This window comes from Ursus maritimus, unplaced genomic scaffold, assembly GCF_017311325.1.
Source record: "Ursus maritimus isolate PB19 unplaced genomic scaffold, ASM1731132v1 scaffold_36, whole genome shotgun sequence".
Lineage (NCBI taxonomy): Eukaryota > Metazoa > Chordata > Mammalia > Carnivora > Ursidae > Ursus > Ursus maritimus.
The window spans coordinates 19,832,921-19,853,041 of NW_024426230.1; the positions used below are offsets into that span (position 1 = coordinate 19,832,921).

General features: G+C 35.1%; 1 protein-coding gene and 1 non-coding gene across 4 annotated transcripts in view; both read left to right on the forward strand.

Moving 5' to 3' along the window:
- The window catches only part of PRPF39 (pre-mRNA processing factor 39), a 36,902-nt gene extending 17,152 nt beyond the window's left edge, over positions 1–19,750 (forward strand). For all 3 annotated transcript variants that reach the window (XM_040620866.1, XM_008693685.2, XM_008693692.2), the window contains exons 5-14: positions 4,582–4,749; positions 10,881–11,046; positions 11,505–11,612; positions 12,956–13,120; positions 13,435–13,561; positions 13,906–14,174; positions 15,036–15,220; positions 18,341–18,415; positions 18,676–18,796; positions 19,019–19,750. In XM_040620866.1, the coding sequence (XP_040476800.1) occupies positions 4,582–4,749; positions 10,881–11,046; positions 11,505–11,612; positions 12,956–13,120; positions 13,435–13,561; positions 13,906–14,174; positions 15,036–15,220; positions 18,341–18,415; positions 18,676–18,796; positions 19,019–19,075 (1,441 nt within the window). In that variant the 3' untranslated portion in view covers positions 19,076–19,750. The remainder of the gene's footprint in view (positions 1–4,581; positions 4,750–10,880; positions 11,047–11,504; positions 11,613–12,955; positions 13,121–13,434; positions 13,562–13,905; positions 14,175–15,035; positions 15,221–18,340; positions 18,416–18,675; positions 18,797–19,018) is intronic.
- Positions 14,252–14,337, forward strand: LOC121100353. Its single transcript, XR_005832102.1, has one exon. It is a non-coding gene; the product is annotated as a small nucleolar RNA SNORD127 (small nucleolar RNA).
- Positions 19,751–20,121: the final 371 nt, after the last annotated feature.

Here is a 20,121-nt window from a genome sequence, read left to right on the forward strand (position 1 = left end):
AAAGTACTGTTTTGTATTTGACGTCCTTATTTATAGGAAATAATCAGTGGTGCAGTAAACATGTCTGTATTAGTCATCATTTAGAGCATGCTAGAAATGGAACTTTTTAAAAATTTTTATTTATTTTATTTATTATTAACATATGTATTATTTGTTTCAGCGGTACAGGTCTGTGATTCATCAGTCTTACACAATACACTGCACTCACCACGTAACATAACCTTTGCAATGTCCATCACCCATCCAACCCATCCCTCCCACCCCCCTCCACAGCAGCAACCCTCTGTTTCCTGAGATTAAAAGTCTCTTATGGTTTGTCTCCCTCTCTGGTTTCTTCTTTTCTCTCTCTTCCCCTGTGATCCTCTGCCTTGTTTCTCAAATTCCACATATCAATGATATCATATAATAATTGTCTTTCTCTGATTGACTTAGAGAAATGAACTTTTGTCAAAGAGAGCGCACAACTAACTTATCAAATGTTCTTTTAAAAGTGGTATCAATTTTAAACTCCCGCAGTATATGAAGAGTAGTCATATTTTCCCATGGTTGTGCTGCATTCTCTTTAACCTCCAGTGATATCTCATTATTTTAGCTCGCATATCTCTAGATTGCTCGTCCCAGTTTGCCATCTTCTCGTATACTTGTATAAGGCATTTGCTCATTGCCTGTTCATATCATTTGCTTATTTTACTTTTGGATTGTCCTTTTCTTATTGATTATAGGAATGTTAAAATGTGTTTTTGGTTTTTTTTTTTACCAAAGTATGTGAATATAGTTTAAAAAGTCAGTGTTAAGCTGCTTGTAACAAAAAGCAGTCCCTCCACCCCTCTTCAAGTATTTTAGCTGTTTCCTATATTTTCCTACGTGTTTATAATAGTAGCTCTTTACTGTTCTTTCTGTCTCTTCATTACATTATGATTTTGTTTGGTAGATGGGATTTTTAGTTCACTTATACCCTGTTTTCCCATTTCTTATTTTTCCAATATAGAGCCTTTTATTTTTCCTGGAGTTAATTACCCCTTTTTACCCTCCCCTCCTTTTTCCTACTTGCTTAGTTTTCTTTGAACATTTAAAATTTCCTACATCCTCCAACAGTGACCACTGACTTTCCACAAGGTACAAATACTGTGTGCATTTTTTGGAAGCTAAAAAATGTATATATCTAGTGTTATTCTATTTAATCTGAAAATTGTGAAAGGGAATTTTACTCTGAAGTTTGTAAATTCCATTTTTTACCCTTCTTTTTGGGGGGAATCCTTCTTGGATCCTTCTCTTCTGTAGTTTGGATTGGTTGCTCTGTTCTGTTTCTGCCATAGAGCAGTTATTTTGAGATTTCCTCATCATGAATCTAGGAGATAACCTTTACTTCTTTCCTGGGTTTCAAGCTCTAATTTTGAGAATTTATTAGATCCTGTTTTTTCTTGCCTGCTGCCTATCTTTAGAGGCGTGCATCCTGTAACTTCTTGATAAAGAATGCTTGGGATGAAAAAAAAAAAAAAGATTTTGTAAGTCTGAAACACCCAGTTGACGATCCAGTGGGGTATAGAATTTTGAGTTGGGGAAGTAATTTTTCCTTAGGGCTTTGAAGGCATCTCTCCATTCTCGTATAGCTTCTGGTTGTTGTTACTGAGAAGTATGATAACTCTCTGGATTCCCTTTGTGTGACTTGTTTTTCCTCATGGAAGCTTTTAAAATGCAGTTTTATAATGATATGCCTTGATTTGGGTTTTCTTTTTCTAATTCATTGTGCTTACTAGTGGGCCTTTTCAATCAAGGGTGCTCATGTCTTTCTCTTCTGAGAAATGTTCTTATTCGGGTGCCTGGCTGGCTCAGTCAGTATAGCATTCAGCTCTTGATCTTGAGGTCATGAGTTGAGCTCCATGTTGGGTGTAGAGTTTGCTTAAAAAATATAATAAAATTTAAAAACCATATTATTATCGTGTATATTGTTATGTTGATAATTCCCTTCCTATGGTTTTCTCTATTGTTTTTTAATAGTTGGACATTGGATCTTCTGTTTTAATCATTTAATTTTCTTATTTTTTTACTTTTTACGTGTCAGATTTTGTTTGGCTTTTTGAGGTATTTCCTGGGCCCTTGTATTGCAGTTTTAATACTTGCTATCATTTTTTTAAAGTCCAAGAATCTTTTTGTTTATTGTTCCTTTTCTTGTATCTTCCTATTCTTGTTATATGTCTTAATATCTTTTTATTATTTTTTAAAAAGTATTAAGGAGTGTTAAAGTTATCCTCTGCTCCCAGCATAGTTTTCTCTGAAGTGTTTTTGTTTACTTGTTTTCATCTCTGACTTGTCTGATTTCTGGATTTCTATTCATGCTAAAGATTAGATTTTAGGGGCACCTGGGTGGCTTAGTTGGTTAAGCATCTGCCTTCAGCGCATGTCATGATCCCAGGGTCCTGGGATCGAGCCCCATGTTGAGCCCTGCTCAGAAGGGAGCCTGCTTGTGCAAGCAGGTGCTCGCTCTGTCTCTGTCTCTCTTTCTCTCAAATAAATAAATAAAATCTTTAAAAAAAAGATTAGATTTTAATAAACTGAGTGTGAGCTCTGTGTGTTTTTTTTTTTTTTAAACAGATTTCTTTTTTTTTTTTTTTAATATTTTATTTATTTATTTGACAGAGATAGAGACAGCCAGCGAGAGAGGGAACACAAGCAGGGGGAGCGGGAGAGGAAGAAGCAGGCTCATAGCTGAAGAGCCTGATGTGGGGCTCGATCCCATAACGCCGGGATCACGCCCTGAGCCGAAGGCAGATGCTTAACCGCTGTGCCACCCAGGCGCCCCAGCTCTGTGTGTTTTTTATGGAGGGTGTTATTAGCTGGCTTGGTGGGCTTCACAGTAGGGTGATCATGGCCACTCAGGTTTTGTTGGGACTATCCCAGTGTTGGTACCCTCATATTTTACTACTGCACCAGGCGGTTTCTCATTGAAGGATCATCTGATCAGCCTGGGAATGTATACCTAGCTCCGGAAATCCCATAGCTGGGCAGGAAAGGAGGTTTAAGGTCTCTTACCATTCCTTAAGGTGACCTTCTTGTAAACATCCTCACTTTAGTTCATTACCTTATTATCATATTTCCTCTCCCAACTTCTTCCATTTTTCTTAGTGCCTCGTGGTTTAATTTTCTGAATCATTTTGGGATTCTGCAGGGGCAGTAACATGTATTTTACTGACTTGAGAACCTCAGACACAGACATATACATGGGTGCATGCGTGCATATACACATACTCCTAATCCTTAGTGTGTGTGTTAACATCCTCCAGTTTTAGCACATTTTTAAGCTTTGTTTAGGATGTCTATTTATCGTCTTTTTCTTTTTTTTTCTTAGTGTGGTTTAACCTTTAATCTTTTATTGGTGTCTGAGTCTTCTGCCTGTCTTGCCAAGAATATATAAATCTGGTATTGTCTTCTTTTTTTAAGTTTTCTTTGTTACTCATTCATCTGGCATTTAAGTGTGTCTTTTGTAAGTCATAGATTAACCTTTTATTTTGTCCAGCTCTTTTGCATTGATTTAAAATAACCTTCTTTATCATATACTAAGTTCTCATATGGACGTTGATCTGTTTTGTTTTCTTGGAATTGTTTTGTGATCCATTTTTCTGTTACCTGGTCAATGCCATACGTTTAATTACTATAGCTTCCTAATTTCTTTTGATACCTTTCAGGAAAATGCCCTCTGCGTTGTCCTTTTTGTATGTTAGCTGAATGTTAAAATTTGTTTTAACCTGTTCCACTCAGATTTGTTGGAGCTTTGATTGGAATTGTATTAAAGTTGTAGATTAATTCAGGTAGTGTAGTTTTATATTGTTAAAAATCCCTCTTGATTGTAAGATATTATTTTGAAAATATGTATCTAAAAGTTTTATCCCACTGGGATATCAAATCCAGTGATTAAAATTGCTTACAAAAATCTCTTGAAATGAGTTAAGTAGTTTAAAAACACAAGGTGGTGGTGTGTTGTTTTGTTTTTGTTGTTTTTTAGTAATCTGTAATTTTAGAATGAGGAGAGACTTCTGAAAGTTTTAAAACATATGTATACTTCTCATTACCTTACAAGGCAGTTGGGTGTCTTCTTGGAGAGTTATTTTGCCAGAAAATTATTCCTTAAATTGAGATAAAATTTGTCTTTGTCTTCTGCTGTAAAGAATCTATTTGACAAACATTTCAAGTTTCACAAATATTTAAGTGTCTACATTGTCATTCTATATGTTTGCAATGTGTACATTTTGCATTGTAATTCTGTGTAAGATGAAATTACATGAAAGTACATATATTTCCTTTATGTTTCCTTACTCTTTAAAAATTAGCTGTTGTACACTTTTTTGTAACTCCTGTCCTTTACTCCCTACTTGAAGCAGTTGAGTGTAATTTTGAATTTAACACGATCTTCTGAAATTTAGAAATGTTTTATTTTTACTTTTAATTAAAAAAATTGTATAATTGACATATATTAGTTTCAGTTGTACAACTTACTGATTTGATATATATTACAAGGTGTAGAATTAATATTTTAAAAATGATTTTGTCTTAGAAAGATAAGTTAGAGGTGATTTAATTTTTCAGAACTTTCGAGCATGCTGTTCTAGCTGCAGGAACAGATTTCCGATCTGACAGACTGTGGGAAATGTATATTAACTGGGAAAATGAACAGGGAAACCTGAGAGAAGTTACAGCTATATATGATCGTATTCTTGGTATTCCAACACAGCTGTATAGTCACCATTTTCAGAGGTGGGTGGAAAAATCCAATCATTAAAATATATTTGCTTTTTCAGGTAATTAATCAATATCGAGGATTATAATTCTCTTGAAATGTCATGTGAGATTCTTTTAGATACAAATAGGAATAAATTTTCTTGCTTGGTAATCACAATTTATATACTTTTAAATTTTGACATTTGTCTGTACCCTTTGTGAAATATTTAGGAACTTTACTGTTTTTATTTGTTTATTTTTAAAGATTTTATTTATTTGAGAGAGAGAAGTAGCAACCGAGAGCATGAGTAGGGAGGGAAGGGAAAAGCAGGCTCCCCACTGAGCAGGGAGCCTGTTGCGGGGCTCCTTCCCAGGACCCTGGGATCATGACCTGAGCCGAAGGCTGACGCTAACTTACTGAGACACCTGGGTGCTCCGGAACTCTACTGTTTTTAAACAGAAGTTTTTCTTTATCCATTTTATAGATGAGAAATAATGGGAATCCTATCTAAGGTATTTCAGAGTGATGAAGGAATGAGAAAATAGAACCCAAGTTTAATTCTTTGTGGTACTAAGTTAATAGAGTACATGGCACATAAATACGCTTATTTAAAATTTAATGATTTACTTGGGGCGCCTTGCCGGCTCTGTCAATGGAGTCTGTGACTTTTGATCTCAGGGTTGTAAATTCAAGCCCCAACCTGGGTGTAGAGATTACAAAAAAATACAATACAATAAAATAAAATCTTAAAAACAAAAAATAATGTACTAAAGGTACATTCTTGTGATTCATATAACACCTTATACCAAAAACAGTGAAAGATCTATTTTTTGTAGTAAATATAAATCTGTTTGTATTCAATCAAAAATAATTTCATTTAAATTTTCCACTATGATTTTCTGTCATGACTGGTATTTCATTTTTATGAGTACTGTTAAAACAACTAATTCTGAATGATGTAATTTCCACATTCTGTTTTCTGATGTACTCAAAATATCCCACTGATAAGGACTCAAAGTCTTTCTGAACAAGAAAGAGTGTATTCTAAGTATTTGCTATGTTGATAAATACTTGCATTTTTTAGCTACCATATCTTCTGCATATTTGTTACAACTTTTATAATTACTATAGTGTTAGAGCATGTAAAGTTAGGTACTTTTTAAGTAAGTGATCTTCCAAATTTTTTTGCTAAAAAAGTAGAAGACTTTATGAAGCATCTAAAAAGTTATGTGGATCAATTCGCTAAAGATAGAAGTTATGCAGATCCAGATTAGGAATAGGAATTGTATATATCTGAATATATGGTCTCTGTTTTTTATGAAATAGAGGAGATGCCCAGTTTGTAGGGTATAATGACCTAGGAAGACACTTGATAAAAGACATTATTAACACCAGCCTTGACATATGGAAATGCTTGATGAATATTTGTTGAATAAATGAATACAAAGGTTTTAAAAATCCTTATAAGACAAGGATGTTGCCTTTTCCTAAACCAGTTCTTCTAGGATCTATAGTACAGATAAAGTCTGTGATGATAAGAACTTTATTTTTGGTAAGAAAAATAAAATATAATTAGGAAACACTTGTTACATGTCATTTGCTGTATGCCAGACGTTGTTCTGAATGCTTATTTATAACTTCTTTTTTTTTAAAGATTTTATTTATTTATTTGACAGAGAGACAGCCAGCGAGAGAGGGAACACAGGCAGGGGGAGTGGGAGAGGAAGAAGCAGGCTCCCAGCAGAGGAGCCTGATGTGGGGCTCCATCCCAGGACTCCAGGATCACGCCCTGAGCCGAAGGCAGACGCTTAACGACTGCGCCACCCAGGCGCCCCAATGGGGATATTATTATCCCCATTTTATGAAAGTAGAGGCACAGAAAGATTAAAATATTTGCATGAGGTTGCATAGTGTTTGGGAGTTGATTGGAACATAGATGGTGTGGCTCCGGAACATAGACGGTGTGGCTCCAAAGTTCTTGGTATAGTCTCCTCCAAATCTTTTTTGTTGTTGTTAAATGAATATCCCAGGGGCGCCTGGCTGGCTCAGTTGATTAAGTGTCTGTCTTCCGCTCAGGTCATGATCTCAGGGTCCTGGGATCAAGCCCTGCCTTGGGTTTCCTGCTCAGTGGGGAGCCTGCTTGTTCCTCGGCCCCTCCATTCCTGCTCATGCTCTCTTTCTCTCTCAAATAAATAAAATCTTTAAATAAATAAATAAATGAATATCCCAGTAGGTTTTTAAAATTGTATATATGCTTATAATAGACATTAGATTGTGTTATGCATACCACTCTTTAATCTGTTCTTTTTCTTTTTTCTTTTTTTTAAGATTTAGTTATTTGAGAGAGAGAGGGAGAGGTGGAGAGAGAATCTCAAATAGAGTCTGTGCTGAGCACGGAGCCTGATGCAGGGCTCGATCTCACGACCCTGAGATCATTACCTGAGCCAAAATCAAGAGTTGGATGGTTAACTGACTGAGCCACCCAGTCACCCCTAATCTGCTCTTTTTCATTTACTATATTGACATCTGCTTTCCTTATCAATGTATATAGCAAACTCACAAGTCGTGTTTGTGTAATGAAATCTTATGACATGACTAATTGCTTTGAGAACCAGTGAAATGTTTTCTTTTGCTTAATACACTCCTACTTGGTCATTTATTTAGCGCTTGCTATATAAAAGATTATATACCATTTAAGTTTTAGAAATAAAGGCTCAGAGAAGCTATATGTTGAATGGCGTTGGCTCTCAAGCTGGTCAAAAGTGTAGAGGAGGAAGCATATGTTTAAAACAAAAGTGTTCAGGGGTGCCTCAGTGGCTTAGTCGGTTGAGTGTCAGACTCTGATTTCAGCTCTGGTGGGGGTCTCAGGGTCTTGGAATCGAGACCCAGGTTGGGCTCCATGCTCAGTGGTGAGTCTGCTTGGGATTCTTTCTCCCCCAAACCCCTCCACCACTTTGCACACATGTGCGCTTCCCAAATAAATAAATAAATCTTTAAAAAGAGAAGTGTTCTAAGTGCTGTAATAGAAATATCTCTGTTGTGTAGGTTTGTATATTGGAGGTATGCTGATGACTTTATTGCTAAGAAAATGCATAATTTTAAAATTTTCCTTAGCATTAAAGTTTGTGATGTTGATTTAACTTCTCAGACCCAGTCCCTGGTGGTTCCTAAGCTTCAGACCTATCTAAATACTGATAATTTCCCAACAGGCACTGTTGTTTTGTACTTCTGTGACTATAATACCTTTTCTGCTTCCCATTTGCCTGGTGTTAACTCATACTACTCAAAACCCTACAGCTTAATGTTTTCTGTGTGAAACTTCAGTTTGCCAAAATAGAAGTATTTGTTCTGTCATTTGTGCCAGCACTCTGCCTATTTATTTACATTTGTGTTTTTTTAAGAAAGATTTTATTTTATTTATTTGAGAGAGAGGGGGCGGGCAGAGGGAGAGAGAAACTTCAGTAGACTCCGTGCTAAATAAATTAGCTTTATAGTAGGAATGGCTGATGAACATTTACTGTATAGTATTCATATTTTATCACCATTTGAGACAATTTCCTATATAATCTAGCAATTATTTTAAATTTATGCTCTCTGTAAGTAGTCATCAATTTTAAGTTTTTTATTTGTAGCCTAACAATTTTGAGTTTTAGTATTTATCTGAATATTAAATCTGTTCATTTTCTTTTTTTTAAAGATTTTATTTATTTATGTGACGGTGCACAGGCAGGGGAGCTCCAGAGGGACAGGGAGAAGCAGGCTGTCCGGTGAGCAGGGAGCCCTACAGATGTGAGGCTCCATCCCAGGACCCTGAGATCATGACCTGAGCTGAAGGCAGCCACTTAACCAACTGAGCCACCCATGTGCCCCTAAATTTGTTCATTTTCTTACTATACTTTTGAAAATTAATTCCTCATTACTAACTTTTTTTTAATAAGGCAGTCTGTATTTCTCTCCCAGTGGTGAAATGGATCAGGTTAAGCTTCAGTATCCATTGATTCTGCAAAATCTAGATTTGTTTCCCATATTATTTACATACATTAGTGAAAGCCTTAAAATCCATAAAAATTCAGGTGTGAATAGCCTCAATCAGTTTTAAGAAACTTGGGGAAAAGTCCATAAGATTGGAGCATAAGGTACATGTACAACTATGTCTAATAATTAGATTGAAGAGGTCAGTCTGGGTCAGAATATGAAAGACTTTATCTAAGGAGATTGGATTTTAACCCGAAGGCAGGGTAAACGAACAGAAGTTATTTTGGCAGGAGGGAGATATGATGTTTACTATTTTGTTTTTCATGTTTACTTTTTAATAACATTTTTTTCTTTTCTTTTTTTTAAATAATTTTTTATTATGTTAGTCACCATACAGTACATCATTAGTTTTTGATGTAGTGTTCCATGATTCATTATACTTTTTTTTTTTAAAGATTTTATTTATTTATTTGACAAAGATAGACAGCCAGCGAGAGAAGGAACACAAGCAGGGGGAGTTGGAGAGGAAGAAGCAGGCTCATAGCGGAGGAGCCTGATGTGGGGCTCGATGCCATAACGCCGGGATCATGCCCTGAGCCGAAGGCAGACGCTCAACCGCTGTGCCACCCAGGCGCCCCTCATTATACTTTTTAATAACGTTTTTGATAGTAGTATTAGGATTGAGATGGGAATAGTGAGACTAGAGGCTAGAAGCTCTTTATGTTTATCCAGATGAAAAATATAGAGGACATGAAGATGTATTTAGAAGGTAGAATCAATAGGACTTGATACCCAGTGGAATATAAGTGAATTGAGGTCAAAGAGATTTAGAATCTGAGTGGTTGACAGTACCATTAATTGGGATTAGAAATGCTGAGGGTGTTGATTCGTCGATAAAGATGACACAATTAGTTTAAGATGTTGTACAAAAGGTTCCAAATTTAGGTAATGTAACTATTTTAGCTCTTCAGCTTGGTGGTTTTGATTAAAATTTGCATATATAAATTAGTGTGTGTGGAAAAATGAAATGACCTTTTTCCCCCCCAAAACACTATTAGCCTTAAAATTAACCTATTTCTTTGTGCAAAGTTTTGGCAGTTGGATAGACTAATCTAGAATTGAGAAAAGTATGTGCTTGAGTTAAAGTTTAAAGAGTTACCGTAGTATGCTTATTATTTCTGTATTAAAAAGATTGGCCAAGAAGTAAGTGAAAATAGATGAGAACAAAATGCCAGGTGGAATCCTTGGCAATCCTAACATTTAGGGACCGATAGGAAGGGAGAATCCTCAAAGATGAAGAATCAGTCAGGGACTTGGAAGAAAACCAAGAAAGTGGTAACTCAGAGCCGAAGGCGAAGAAGGTTCTAAAAGGAAAGCATGGTTAAAGACCTTTAGTAGTGAAGACATTATTAGAGTATAGGCTGTACTATGAAACAAGTGTCCATTTAATTTTGCATGTAAGAGGCACTTTGGTGATTTTAATTAGGGCAGTTTCATTGGAGTGTTTGGCATGGATACAGATTCAGGAGTAATTGGGAGGTGGGGAAGGAACTGCAAACATTTGTTGATCATTTATAGATGATCATTTATAATTTAAATAGGGATTATATTTAATTTTAAAGTAATTTTGCATAAAAAAATAAATTTTACAAAATTGTATTGTGTCATTTTACATATGAGAAAGCCAAGACTTAAGGGAAAAACTGGGGTGCCTGGGTGGCTCAGTCAGTTAAACGCTTGCGTTCGACTCAGGTCATGATTCTGGGGTCTTGGTATCAAACCCCATGTTGGGCTCCCTGCTCAAGCGGGGAGTCTGCTTCTCCCTCTGCCCCTCCCCCCACTCATCCACATCCGCAAGTGCTCGTGCTCTTTCTCTCTCTCAAAATCTTAAAAAAAAAAAAAAGAAAAGAAAAAAGTTCCCTGAAGTCAAATAACTAATAATGGACAGAAGTAGGATTTGAATTTGTGCCTGTCCATGCCTTCTCTGTTGTAATTGCAAAGGCATGAAAGAAATAAGGATGTCTGTAGACTGTTTCATCAAGTGGTAGGTTTTTACTATAAAAAAGGATAGAAAGGGTTTGGTATTTTAAATCAGAGTTTTTTTTAAAGAGTACTGTGTAGTAGGAATTGAATGTGGGATCTAAAATTATGCTTCATATATATAGCATTTATTTTTATTGGCTTCTTTTAGATTTAAAGAACATGTACAGAATAACTTGCCTAGAGATCTGCTCACTGGCGAACAGTTTATTCAGCTGCGAAGGGAATTAGCTTCTGTAAATGGACATAGTGGTGATGACGGTCCTCCTGGTGATGACCTGCCGTCGGGCATTGAAGACATTACTGATCCAGCAAAGGTAACCAGACTTCCTGAAAAATCCTTCAGTGCATGAGAAACTAGACTTTATATCCCTTGACTGCATGTGTTGTATGACTTGTGTCTCATATAAAATTAATTTCTAATTAAGACATGTGGGACGACTTTAGCTATAGTGTGGTTTAAATACAGATTTAAGGTAGAGAATCTATTTTACTATGAGACACCTGGAAATAGCTTAGAAGGGACATTTTGCCGATGTGGTAATCTAGTCCCCTTTAAATACATGCACACACAACAAAGTGGTTTATTAGGAAATTCTATTATAAATTTTAGTATTGTTAATTGTACTTTGCAGATAATTGTTAACAGTTTAAAACCTATCACTATTTTCAGATTATAGAGTAGGTGTGGATAATACTTAAATGTAAGCAATAATATTAAAAAATTTTAGTATATAACTTGCTTGACTTAAATTTTTTTCTTTTTCTTCCCAAGCTGATTACAGAAATAGAAAACATGAGACATAGAATCATTGAAATTCATCAAGAAATGTTTAATTATAATGAACATGAAGTTAGTAAAAGGTGGACATTTGAAGAAGGTGTAAGTGTTTTTGTTTTGTAATAGGCTTCAAAATACAAAGATTAGGAATCATGTATTTTTCTTTCAGTTTTGAGTAATGTCTTTACTCCTTTTTATTTTTACTTATTTAAATACCATTGTCAATTTCCCATGATCAATTTTATCATTTTCCATTCAGTTTTAGAATCTTATAGAATGTATTTGGATTTACTCGAGTTGGAAGATACCTATTTAATCTGAACCATTTTATTAGTTATTTACTTTTTTTTTTTTTAAAGATTTTATTTATTTGACATAGAGACAGCCAGCGAGAGGGAACACAAGCAGGGGGAGTGGGAGAGGAAGAAGCAGGCTCCCAGCGGAGGAGCCTGATGTGGGGCTATATCCCAGAACGCCAGGATCACGCCCTGAGCCGAAGGCAGATGCTTAACGACTGAGCCACCCAGGCGCCCCTAGTTATTCAGTTTTTTAAATCAACTTAATGAGTTCATACTTTACTTAACAGAATGCACCCATTTTAGATGTGTAGTAAAATGAGAGTTTCCCTCCACAGATTCTGATTCTTTATTTCTGTTTTTTTAAACAGCTTTTTTGAGATATAAATCACTTAGCATATAGTTCATTCATTTAAGTGTATAATTCAGTAGTTTTTACTGTATTCACAGATATGTACAGCCGTTACTATGGTCCATTTTGGAACATTTTCATCACCTCATACAGAAATCCTTTACCCTTTAGCTGTTACCTCTTTACTCCCTTACCTGTGTGTTCCACCCCTTACCCCCAGCCCTAAGGTACTGCTAATCTTTCTGTTTCTATAGGTTTCCCTGTTCTGGCCTTTCATTTGAGTGGAATCATATAGTATGTGGTTTTTTGTTGACCGGCTATGAGGTTTGACATGTATACGCACATTACAGTGCACCACAGCAATCAGGATATGGAACTAGTCTTTCATCCCAGAAAGTTCTCTTGGCCCCTTTTCGTTCAGTAACCTCCACCCCACTCCTAGCCCTAGGCAACTACTGATCTGCTTTCTTTCACATAGTATAATGAATTGTTCAGTTTTAAAATACTCAATAAAGAAAAAAAATTTACCGAACATAAAATTGTGTAGTGCCATTACAATTACTAAATAAATAAATGGAAAATACATTCTATTTATTCAATTCATAAAACCTAAGAAATTTAATTTTGAAAGTTTTTATCATGAAATGTGATTACAGTTTTTTTGGTTCACCATCATTAATTATATATATAATTTAGATAATTCGTATTGTTACTATAGTCATTCATTTTCGGGTGTTGGTATTGGTTTACTTTTATTCCTATGTCATACTTTATTTTGTATCATACTGTTATTACAGATTAAAAGACCTTATTTTCATGTGAAACCATTGGAGAAGGCACAACTTAAAAACTGGAAAGAGTACTTAGAATTTGAAATTGAAAATGGGACTCATGAACGAGTTGTGGTTCTCTTCGAAAGATGTGTCATATCATGTGCCCTCTATGAGGAGTTTTGGATTAAGGTAAGAAAATTAGATGCTCTGAAACTTGAACATATTATAAACATTGATCTAGTGACTAACCTTTTTTGTACTTCTGTTGAATGTTGTTCATATAACTATATCTGTTGCATTAGGAGATGGTCTGCTTGCAACCAGATTTGACTGCTGCATATGCCAACCTCGTTGCCTCTCTTCGTCCTTCCTTACAGAAACTAGTCTAGTGGTTCAATAAAGGTGCTGAATGGGTTTAAAAATAGAATTTTATCGTTCTGTCACATATTTAATGGCTTGTTCAACTGTAAATTATTCAGTATTTCCTCTGTTTCTATATATAGTATGCCAAGTACATGGAAAACCATAGCACTGAAGGAGTGAGGCATGTCTTCAGCAGAGCTTGCACTATTCATCTCCCAAAGAAACCCATGGTGCATATGCTTTGGGCAGCTTTTGAGGAACAGCAGGGTAAGAATGAGAAAATTCAGTTGATATTTTTGGGATTTTAAGTTATTCAGGATAAAGTTCTAGGAACTGAGTCTTGAGGGATGGTATAAAGCAGAGGTCAATAAACTTTTTCTGTAAAGGGCCAGATAGTAAATGTTTTAGGCTTTGCAGGCCATATGGTCTCTTTCCTGACGACTCTGCTATTGTAGCCCAGAAACAAATGAGCGTGGCTGTTATTCACTTTTAAATTAAAACAAACAAACAAAGAGGGCTGGATTTAGCCTGTGACTGTTATTTGCCAGTACCTTGATAAAGGATATTTCAGAAGGTGAACAAAAGCATAAACATTTAATTAACATTTCTAGGTAATATTAACGAAGCCAGGAATATCTTGAGAACATTTGAAGAATGTGTTCTAGGATTGGCAATGGTTCGTTTGAGAAGAGTAAGTTTAGAACGACGGCACGGAAATATGGAAGAAGCTGAACATTTGCTTCAGGATGCCATTAAGAATGCCAAATCAAATAATGAATCATCGTTTTATGCTATCAAACTAGCCCGGCATCTTTTCAAAATACAAAAAAACCTTCCAAAATCAAGAAAGGTGCTTTTGGAAGCAATCGAAAGAGACAAAGTATGTATTTGTATTTTAGAATATCTTTCGTTAAAAAACAACAACAACAACAAAAAAACAGTGGTTGTTTCTTATTTTGGCAACTATGATGAAAGATTTGGTCTGTATGTAGTATGTTTTATTACTAAATGAAGACAACAGTCCCTCTAAACTGATGTTGCCATTCTTTAAAAAGTTTTCAAATTATTAGGAATTAAAAGGTTGAGAAAATTAAGATTCTTGGATTAAAAATTGTTGCAGACATTGTGACACTTTCTATTTCTCTCACATTTAGAAATTTTACAGCAAATTTACTGATTATTTTAAGTAGAGAACCTGGGAGAATACCTTGTAAACAAAAGCATGGCAGTTGTCTACGTTTTAGCAGCCATAGCAGTGAGATTCTCCTTTTCCAAAGTATTTCACTTAATTTATCAGTTGATAAAAGGCTCACTTTTTAGATTTTCAACTAAAACCAGGTCTGTTTAAGACCCAGGTCTATAAGAGTGTGTTTCCAGCTGCAGTTTAAGATCATTACAGTTGTAAAGATTTAAATTAATGGGAACTGTAGATGTTTTATTTTATATTTGTAATGGTAAGGTCAAGCCACATTAAACCCAAGATAGGATATTAGAGTTTTAACTTGGTATTTAACAGTTTGCATAATTTGGGAGATACTAGGATGGTGTCATTACTTCTCAATGTGCTAATTAGATTTTTCACCTGTTTTGATGTATGCTCAAAACATTTAACATGAGTTACATTTTAATATGATTTTCAGTATTTTTCAAATTTAGACATAAAAGTTAAGGCGTTTTAAATATCTGTGTTCTAATCAGAATATCTTAGAAATATTATTAATTGATACTGCTTTTTACACAGGAGAATACAAAGTTATACCTCAATTTACTTGAAATGGAATATAGTGGTGACCTCAAACAAAATGAAGAAAATATCCTAAATTGTTTTGACAAAGCTATACATGGTTCATTACCTATTAAAATGAGAATTACATTTTCTCAGAGAAAAGTGGAATTTCTTGAAGATTTTGGTTCAGATGTTAATAAGTAAGATCTTAATTATTATTTATTTGCATAGTAAATGAGCATTGATGATTTTGGATGGGAGTTGATGATTAGTAAAAATTAATATGTTGTTAAATTTAAAATGTTTGCCTAGGTTACTTTTTCCTCATATATATGGAGGGTAAATTCAATTTTGCAAATATGTATGTGTTTAAATAGGATAGATGGTTTGTCTTTCCTTCAAAATTGTTTTCAAAATTTTAGCACTGTAATGTAAACAATGAGAGAAAGCAGGAAATAGCAATCCCATGAAAAAAGAAATGGGTCAAGGATTGAACCCTAAAACACAGAAATAGGATATAGGCCACTAAAGGTGGATGGGCCTAATCTGAAATAGGGATGCTGTTTTATCTCTGATGGAGAAAATGGATATGGTTGCACAGATCATGCCTAATGGACTCAATTTAATGCACTGTAAGAAGCTGAAAGTTGAGGGTGGTGGAAGGATTTACTCTAAGGGGTTTGGGGAAAGGAGAAGCTTACGATTTATATTTGCAAAATAGAAGAGTAGAAGTATTGGTTAGAGTATTGCTGCTATTCTTTCTTAACTGATTCTAGTAGGGAACTAGCCCACTTCTTAGTAGGCATATCCCTTTTCTAATTACCCTAATTTAGAGTAATTTCCATCGAAAGAGCTGTTGATAAAATGAGGATTAATGTGTCTTTATATATGTGTGTATACATTTTTGATGGTTGAGTAAAACTTTAGCTAAACTAAAAATTTTAACATAAATTAATTTTAATACAATTGTATATATGCGTTTGACACATTAAATGTGTTTTATGAATTATCTAATGTAAAATATGTAAGTCTAATGAAGGTATAGGTACTGTTTTGTTGTTGGTAGTGGTACTGTGCTTTTAATAGATGAAGAGAAGCTTAAAGAGAGTAGAAGTTTTTCCAAAGGTCAGCTAGCTATTATTTCATTGTACAACTGGGATTAGAACTTGCTTCAAAGTCTATGCTTCTAACCACCTGTGCTGTATATTTAGTGTCTTCTGTTTATTTTGAACTGAAGAAAGTTCACAAAGGAAATGGGATATTTAATTCCAGGTTTTAGTCTAGTGGATGGTATGATGATCAGAGGAAATAATGTAAGTATATGAGGTCGCACAAAACTTTTAAAGAAGGCTGTGACTTCTGTGGATCAGAATGGATTTGTCATGCTTCACAGAGATGGGGTTTCATTTAGGTACTACTGGATTCTGACAAGGAGAGGATAAAATGGTGGAAGAAAGGGAAAGTTCATTTAAAAGTAACATCTGCTTCACTGGAGGGCTTTTGAAGTGGAAGTGTGATGTTGGTTGTGCTGTGCATTGCCGGTTAGGCCCTTGCAAATATATAGAGTGTCTGTATATCAGGTCTAAGATTGTTGTCGTTGAAATTTAATAAGGGAATGATTGAAAAATAAATGAGCTTAGAAATTAGAAACTTAGAAATTTAGGTAGCAGTATAACGTATTGGTAAGAATTGATATTTAATTCAGACAAATATATGATTAAATCCTAGCTGTGTCACTTATCATTTGTGTATTCCTTAGTTTTCAAATTTTCTCATGTTATGATTGAATCTCTCTTATTACCTAACCCACAGTTTGTTAAAAGTCTTAAAAAAAACTTGGTCCATTTAAAGTGCCTGACGTTGAGTAAACACTCAACCAGAGATTGGTGGTATTAACAGTTTAATAGCCTCTTGAACATTTTGGGATTAGAATTACTGGTTATCATTAGATGTGCATATATGCAGACTGCCCAGCAAAGTTGTGTATGCATGTAAAGTATATTAAGGTCATTTCTACAGAAATGTTAATTATCTGTGTTCAGGTTTATGATTACTTTAAAAAATAAGGCCATTTGTCTTCATAAAAAATATTTCAGAAAATGGTAAAAGGAAAACAAAATCTTTAGGATTTTACAGTCAGTTTGGCTTCAAGTGACATCGTTTTTGAAGTTCTGAGTTCCAGGTGAGACTTACAATGCACATAACATGTTAGAATTTTTTTATTTATTAAAAATTATCTTTTACAAAGAAAGATTTACTTGAGAGAGAGAGAGCACGTGCACGCATGAAGGGGGAGGGGCAGAGGTAGAGGGTGAGTCTTAAGCACACTCTGCCCTGAGTGCAGAGCCTAACATGGGCATGATCTCATGACCCAGAGAGCATGACCTGAGCTGAAACCAAGAGTCGGATGCTTAACCAACTGTGCCATGCAGATGCTTCCTAAAAAATAATTTTTTTAAAACTGTGGTAACACTTACATTGTAGTTTTATATTAGTTTTTTTTTAAAAGATTTTATTTGAGAGAGTGCATGAGTCGGGTAGGAGGTGTTAGGAGGGGGCAGAAGGAGAGGGAGAAGCAGGCTCCCCACTGAGCAGGGACCCGGATGTGGGGCTCGATCCCAGGACCCTGGGATCATGACCTGAGCCGAAGGCAGACGCTTAACTGGCTGAGCCATCCAGGTGCCCCTGTAGTTTTATATTAGTTTTAATTCAGTTTATCACATGGCCAAAGTTTAAATATACTTTATCTCAACTGGTGTCAAGTGTCTTTAATAAACATTGTTACATTAGGTCTCAAAATACATAAATTACAGAATGGTCAGGACTCATTCTTTGCACTGGAGAAAAACACTCTCTCAAGGTCACTATTTTAGTCGTGTAATAATTTCGTAGGCATGCTCTTGCCATTTGTTAGAAATGATAATCAAAGGTAGCTTTTGACTAATATCCCATCAACTTCAGCCAACTGTAGTACAGAGAACAGGCATTTTTCTAGTAGCTCAGAAATCCCAGGACTTACTAAATGTCTTGGTTTGGGTCATACTATTGGTCGGGTGTATATAGTACTGTAATTGGCCAGTCCTGAATCCCTGAAGCCCCATTTGAATCACATGGGCTGAGAAGGAAAGTTCAGAGTAGTGGTTCCCCAAAGAAAATACACTGGAAAAGGTAGCTGGGTGGTTTGCTTATTGGTTCATTTAAAAAAAAGTCAGTGGCTGTTCTTGCAACATATCTTTGTTTCCAAGTGGAAGTAAATCCAAAACATTGTAAGTTTGGTTTTTGTATATTCCAGAGGATTTTTTTTTTTCCTTCCCTCTCAGGCTTCTGAATGCTTATGATGAACATCAAACACTCCTAAAAGAACAGGATTCTTTAAAAAGGAAAGCAGAAAATGGGTATGTAACTCCTTGCTGAATCAGGAAGGGATGCTTAAAAGAAGACATGTCATTGTGGAAATTTAAAGATAAATATTTTTACATGTTACCTTCATGTTGTGGTAATTTAGATTTTTTATATTCATGATTTAAAAGAATCATACAAAACTGAGTGGTTAAAAACTTTACTAAAACAAATATACATTACACATTCATCCATTTGTTTTAAAAGTACTGACTTCTGAGACTTTTGAAAGTTTCTGTTTTGTCCTTTTATTTAGATCAGAAGAACCCGAAGAAAAGAAAGTTCACACAGAAGATACAACTTCATCATCTACACAAATGATTGATGGTGATTTACAGGCAAATCAAGCTGCGTATAATTATAGTGCCTGGTATCAAGTGAGTTCGTATAATTGAATTTTTTGTTCTTAGATGTTAATTAGAAAAGCATAGATTAGGTGTTTTTGTTTTTTTTTTTTAAACAAGTACTTCTACTCCAGACTTATAATAAATTGTCTTGTGGTTAAGTCTTAGAATTTTAGGAGTGAACACATGCCAGTTTTCTTAAATGTATCTGCTTTTCAGTTCTAGCATGCTAACATGTGTGCTTTTTCCTTTCAGTACAATTATCAGAATCCTTGGAATTATGGACAGTATTACCCTCCCCCTCCAACCTGATGAGAAAATATATCAGATGGAATGTGTGAAAAATACGAAATTATTTTTTTTTAACGAGGGATGTAAACATAGCATAAACTTGTTGTATTTGATAACTTGTCTTCCTGTTTCTGTGTAACATGATTTGTTTAGTAATAGGGGAAAATGTCACTTAGTAGCTTACCACAGATACTATTTCCTACCATTTATAAAATTTACTTTTTATTGGAGAACTATTTTTTTGATTTTTGCATTAAGTGGTCTAGAATTCTTTTGCAATGCATTTGCAACAGAGTTTTGTAGCCTTAAGGGGTAGGAAAAATCAACTGACTGCAAATCATGTCAGTGTAGTACAAGATTCTGAAAATACGTAAGGGCTGGTTATTAAGGATTTACCTCTAAAAAAAATGCATTTTTAACCTTTGATGACAAGGTTTTGTCTGTTTGATTTATCCTTGTGAATTTGGATTTAACTGCAGAAAAAATACACTATTAAATACTATGTCTTGGGATAGAGATTATAAATGAAAAATGGAATGTTTGCATCCCTTTTAAAAAATGAAAATCATATCAAAAGTATGTTGTTTCAGGAGACTTTGTATTTAGAATATTCATGTAAAACTTGTGAGCAAGCTTTCATTTTGATCAAACTGATCATCTTCATTTTTGTAATAAAACTGAAGACTCCTCAACAAATTGTTATGAATTTATTGGGGGCGGGGCTGGATTACCTAACAGTATTTACTTATTATTAGTAGTGGTTCATTGGTTTTGAATCATACTTTTCTTGAATTTAGTTATCTTCTTGCCAGAATTAGACCAGTTAGCTTTTTGCTTCCTCAGTTTCTGTGCTTGTCTTCTCACTATACAGAATACTTACTTTAAAATTTTAAGAGGAGGGGCGCCGGGGTGGCTCAGTTGAGCATCCAACTCTTGGTTTCGACTCAGGGCATGATCTCAGGGTTGTGAGAGTCAGCCCTGGTGTGGGGCTCTGAGCTCAGTGGGGAGTCTGCTTGAGATTCTCTTCCTCTCTCTCCGCTCCCCCACCCCAGCTCATGCACATGGTA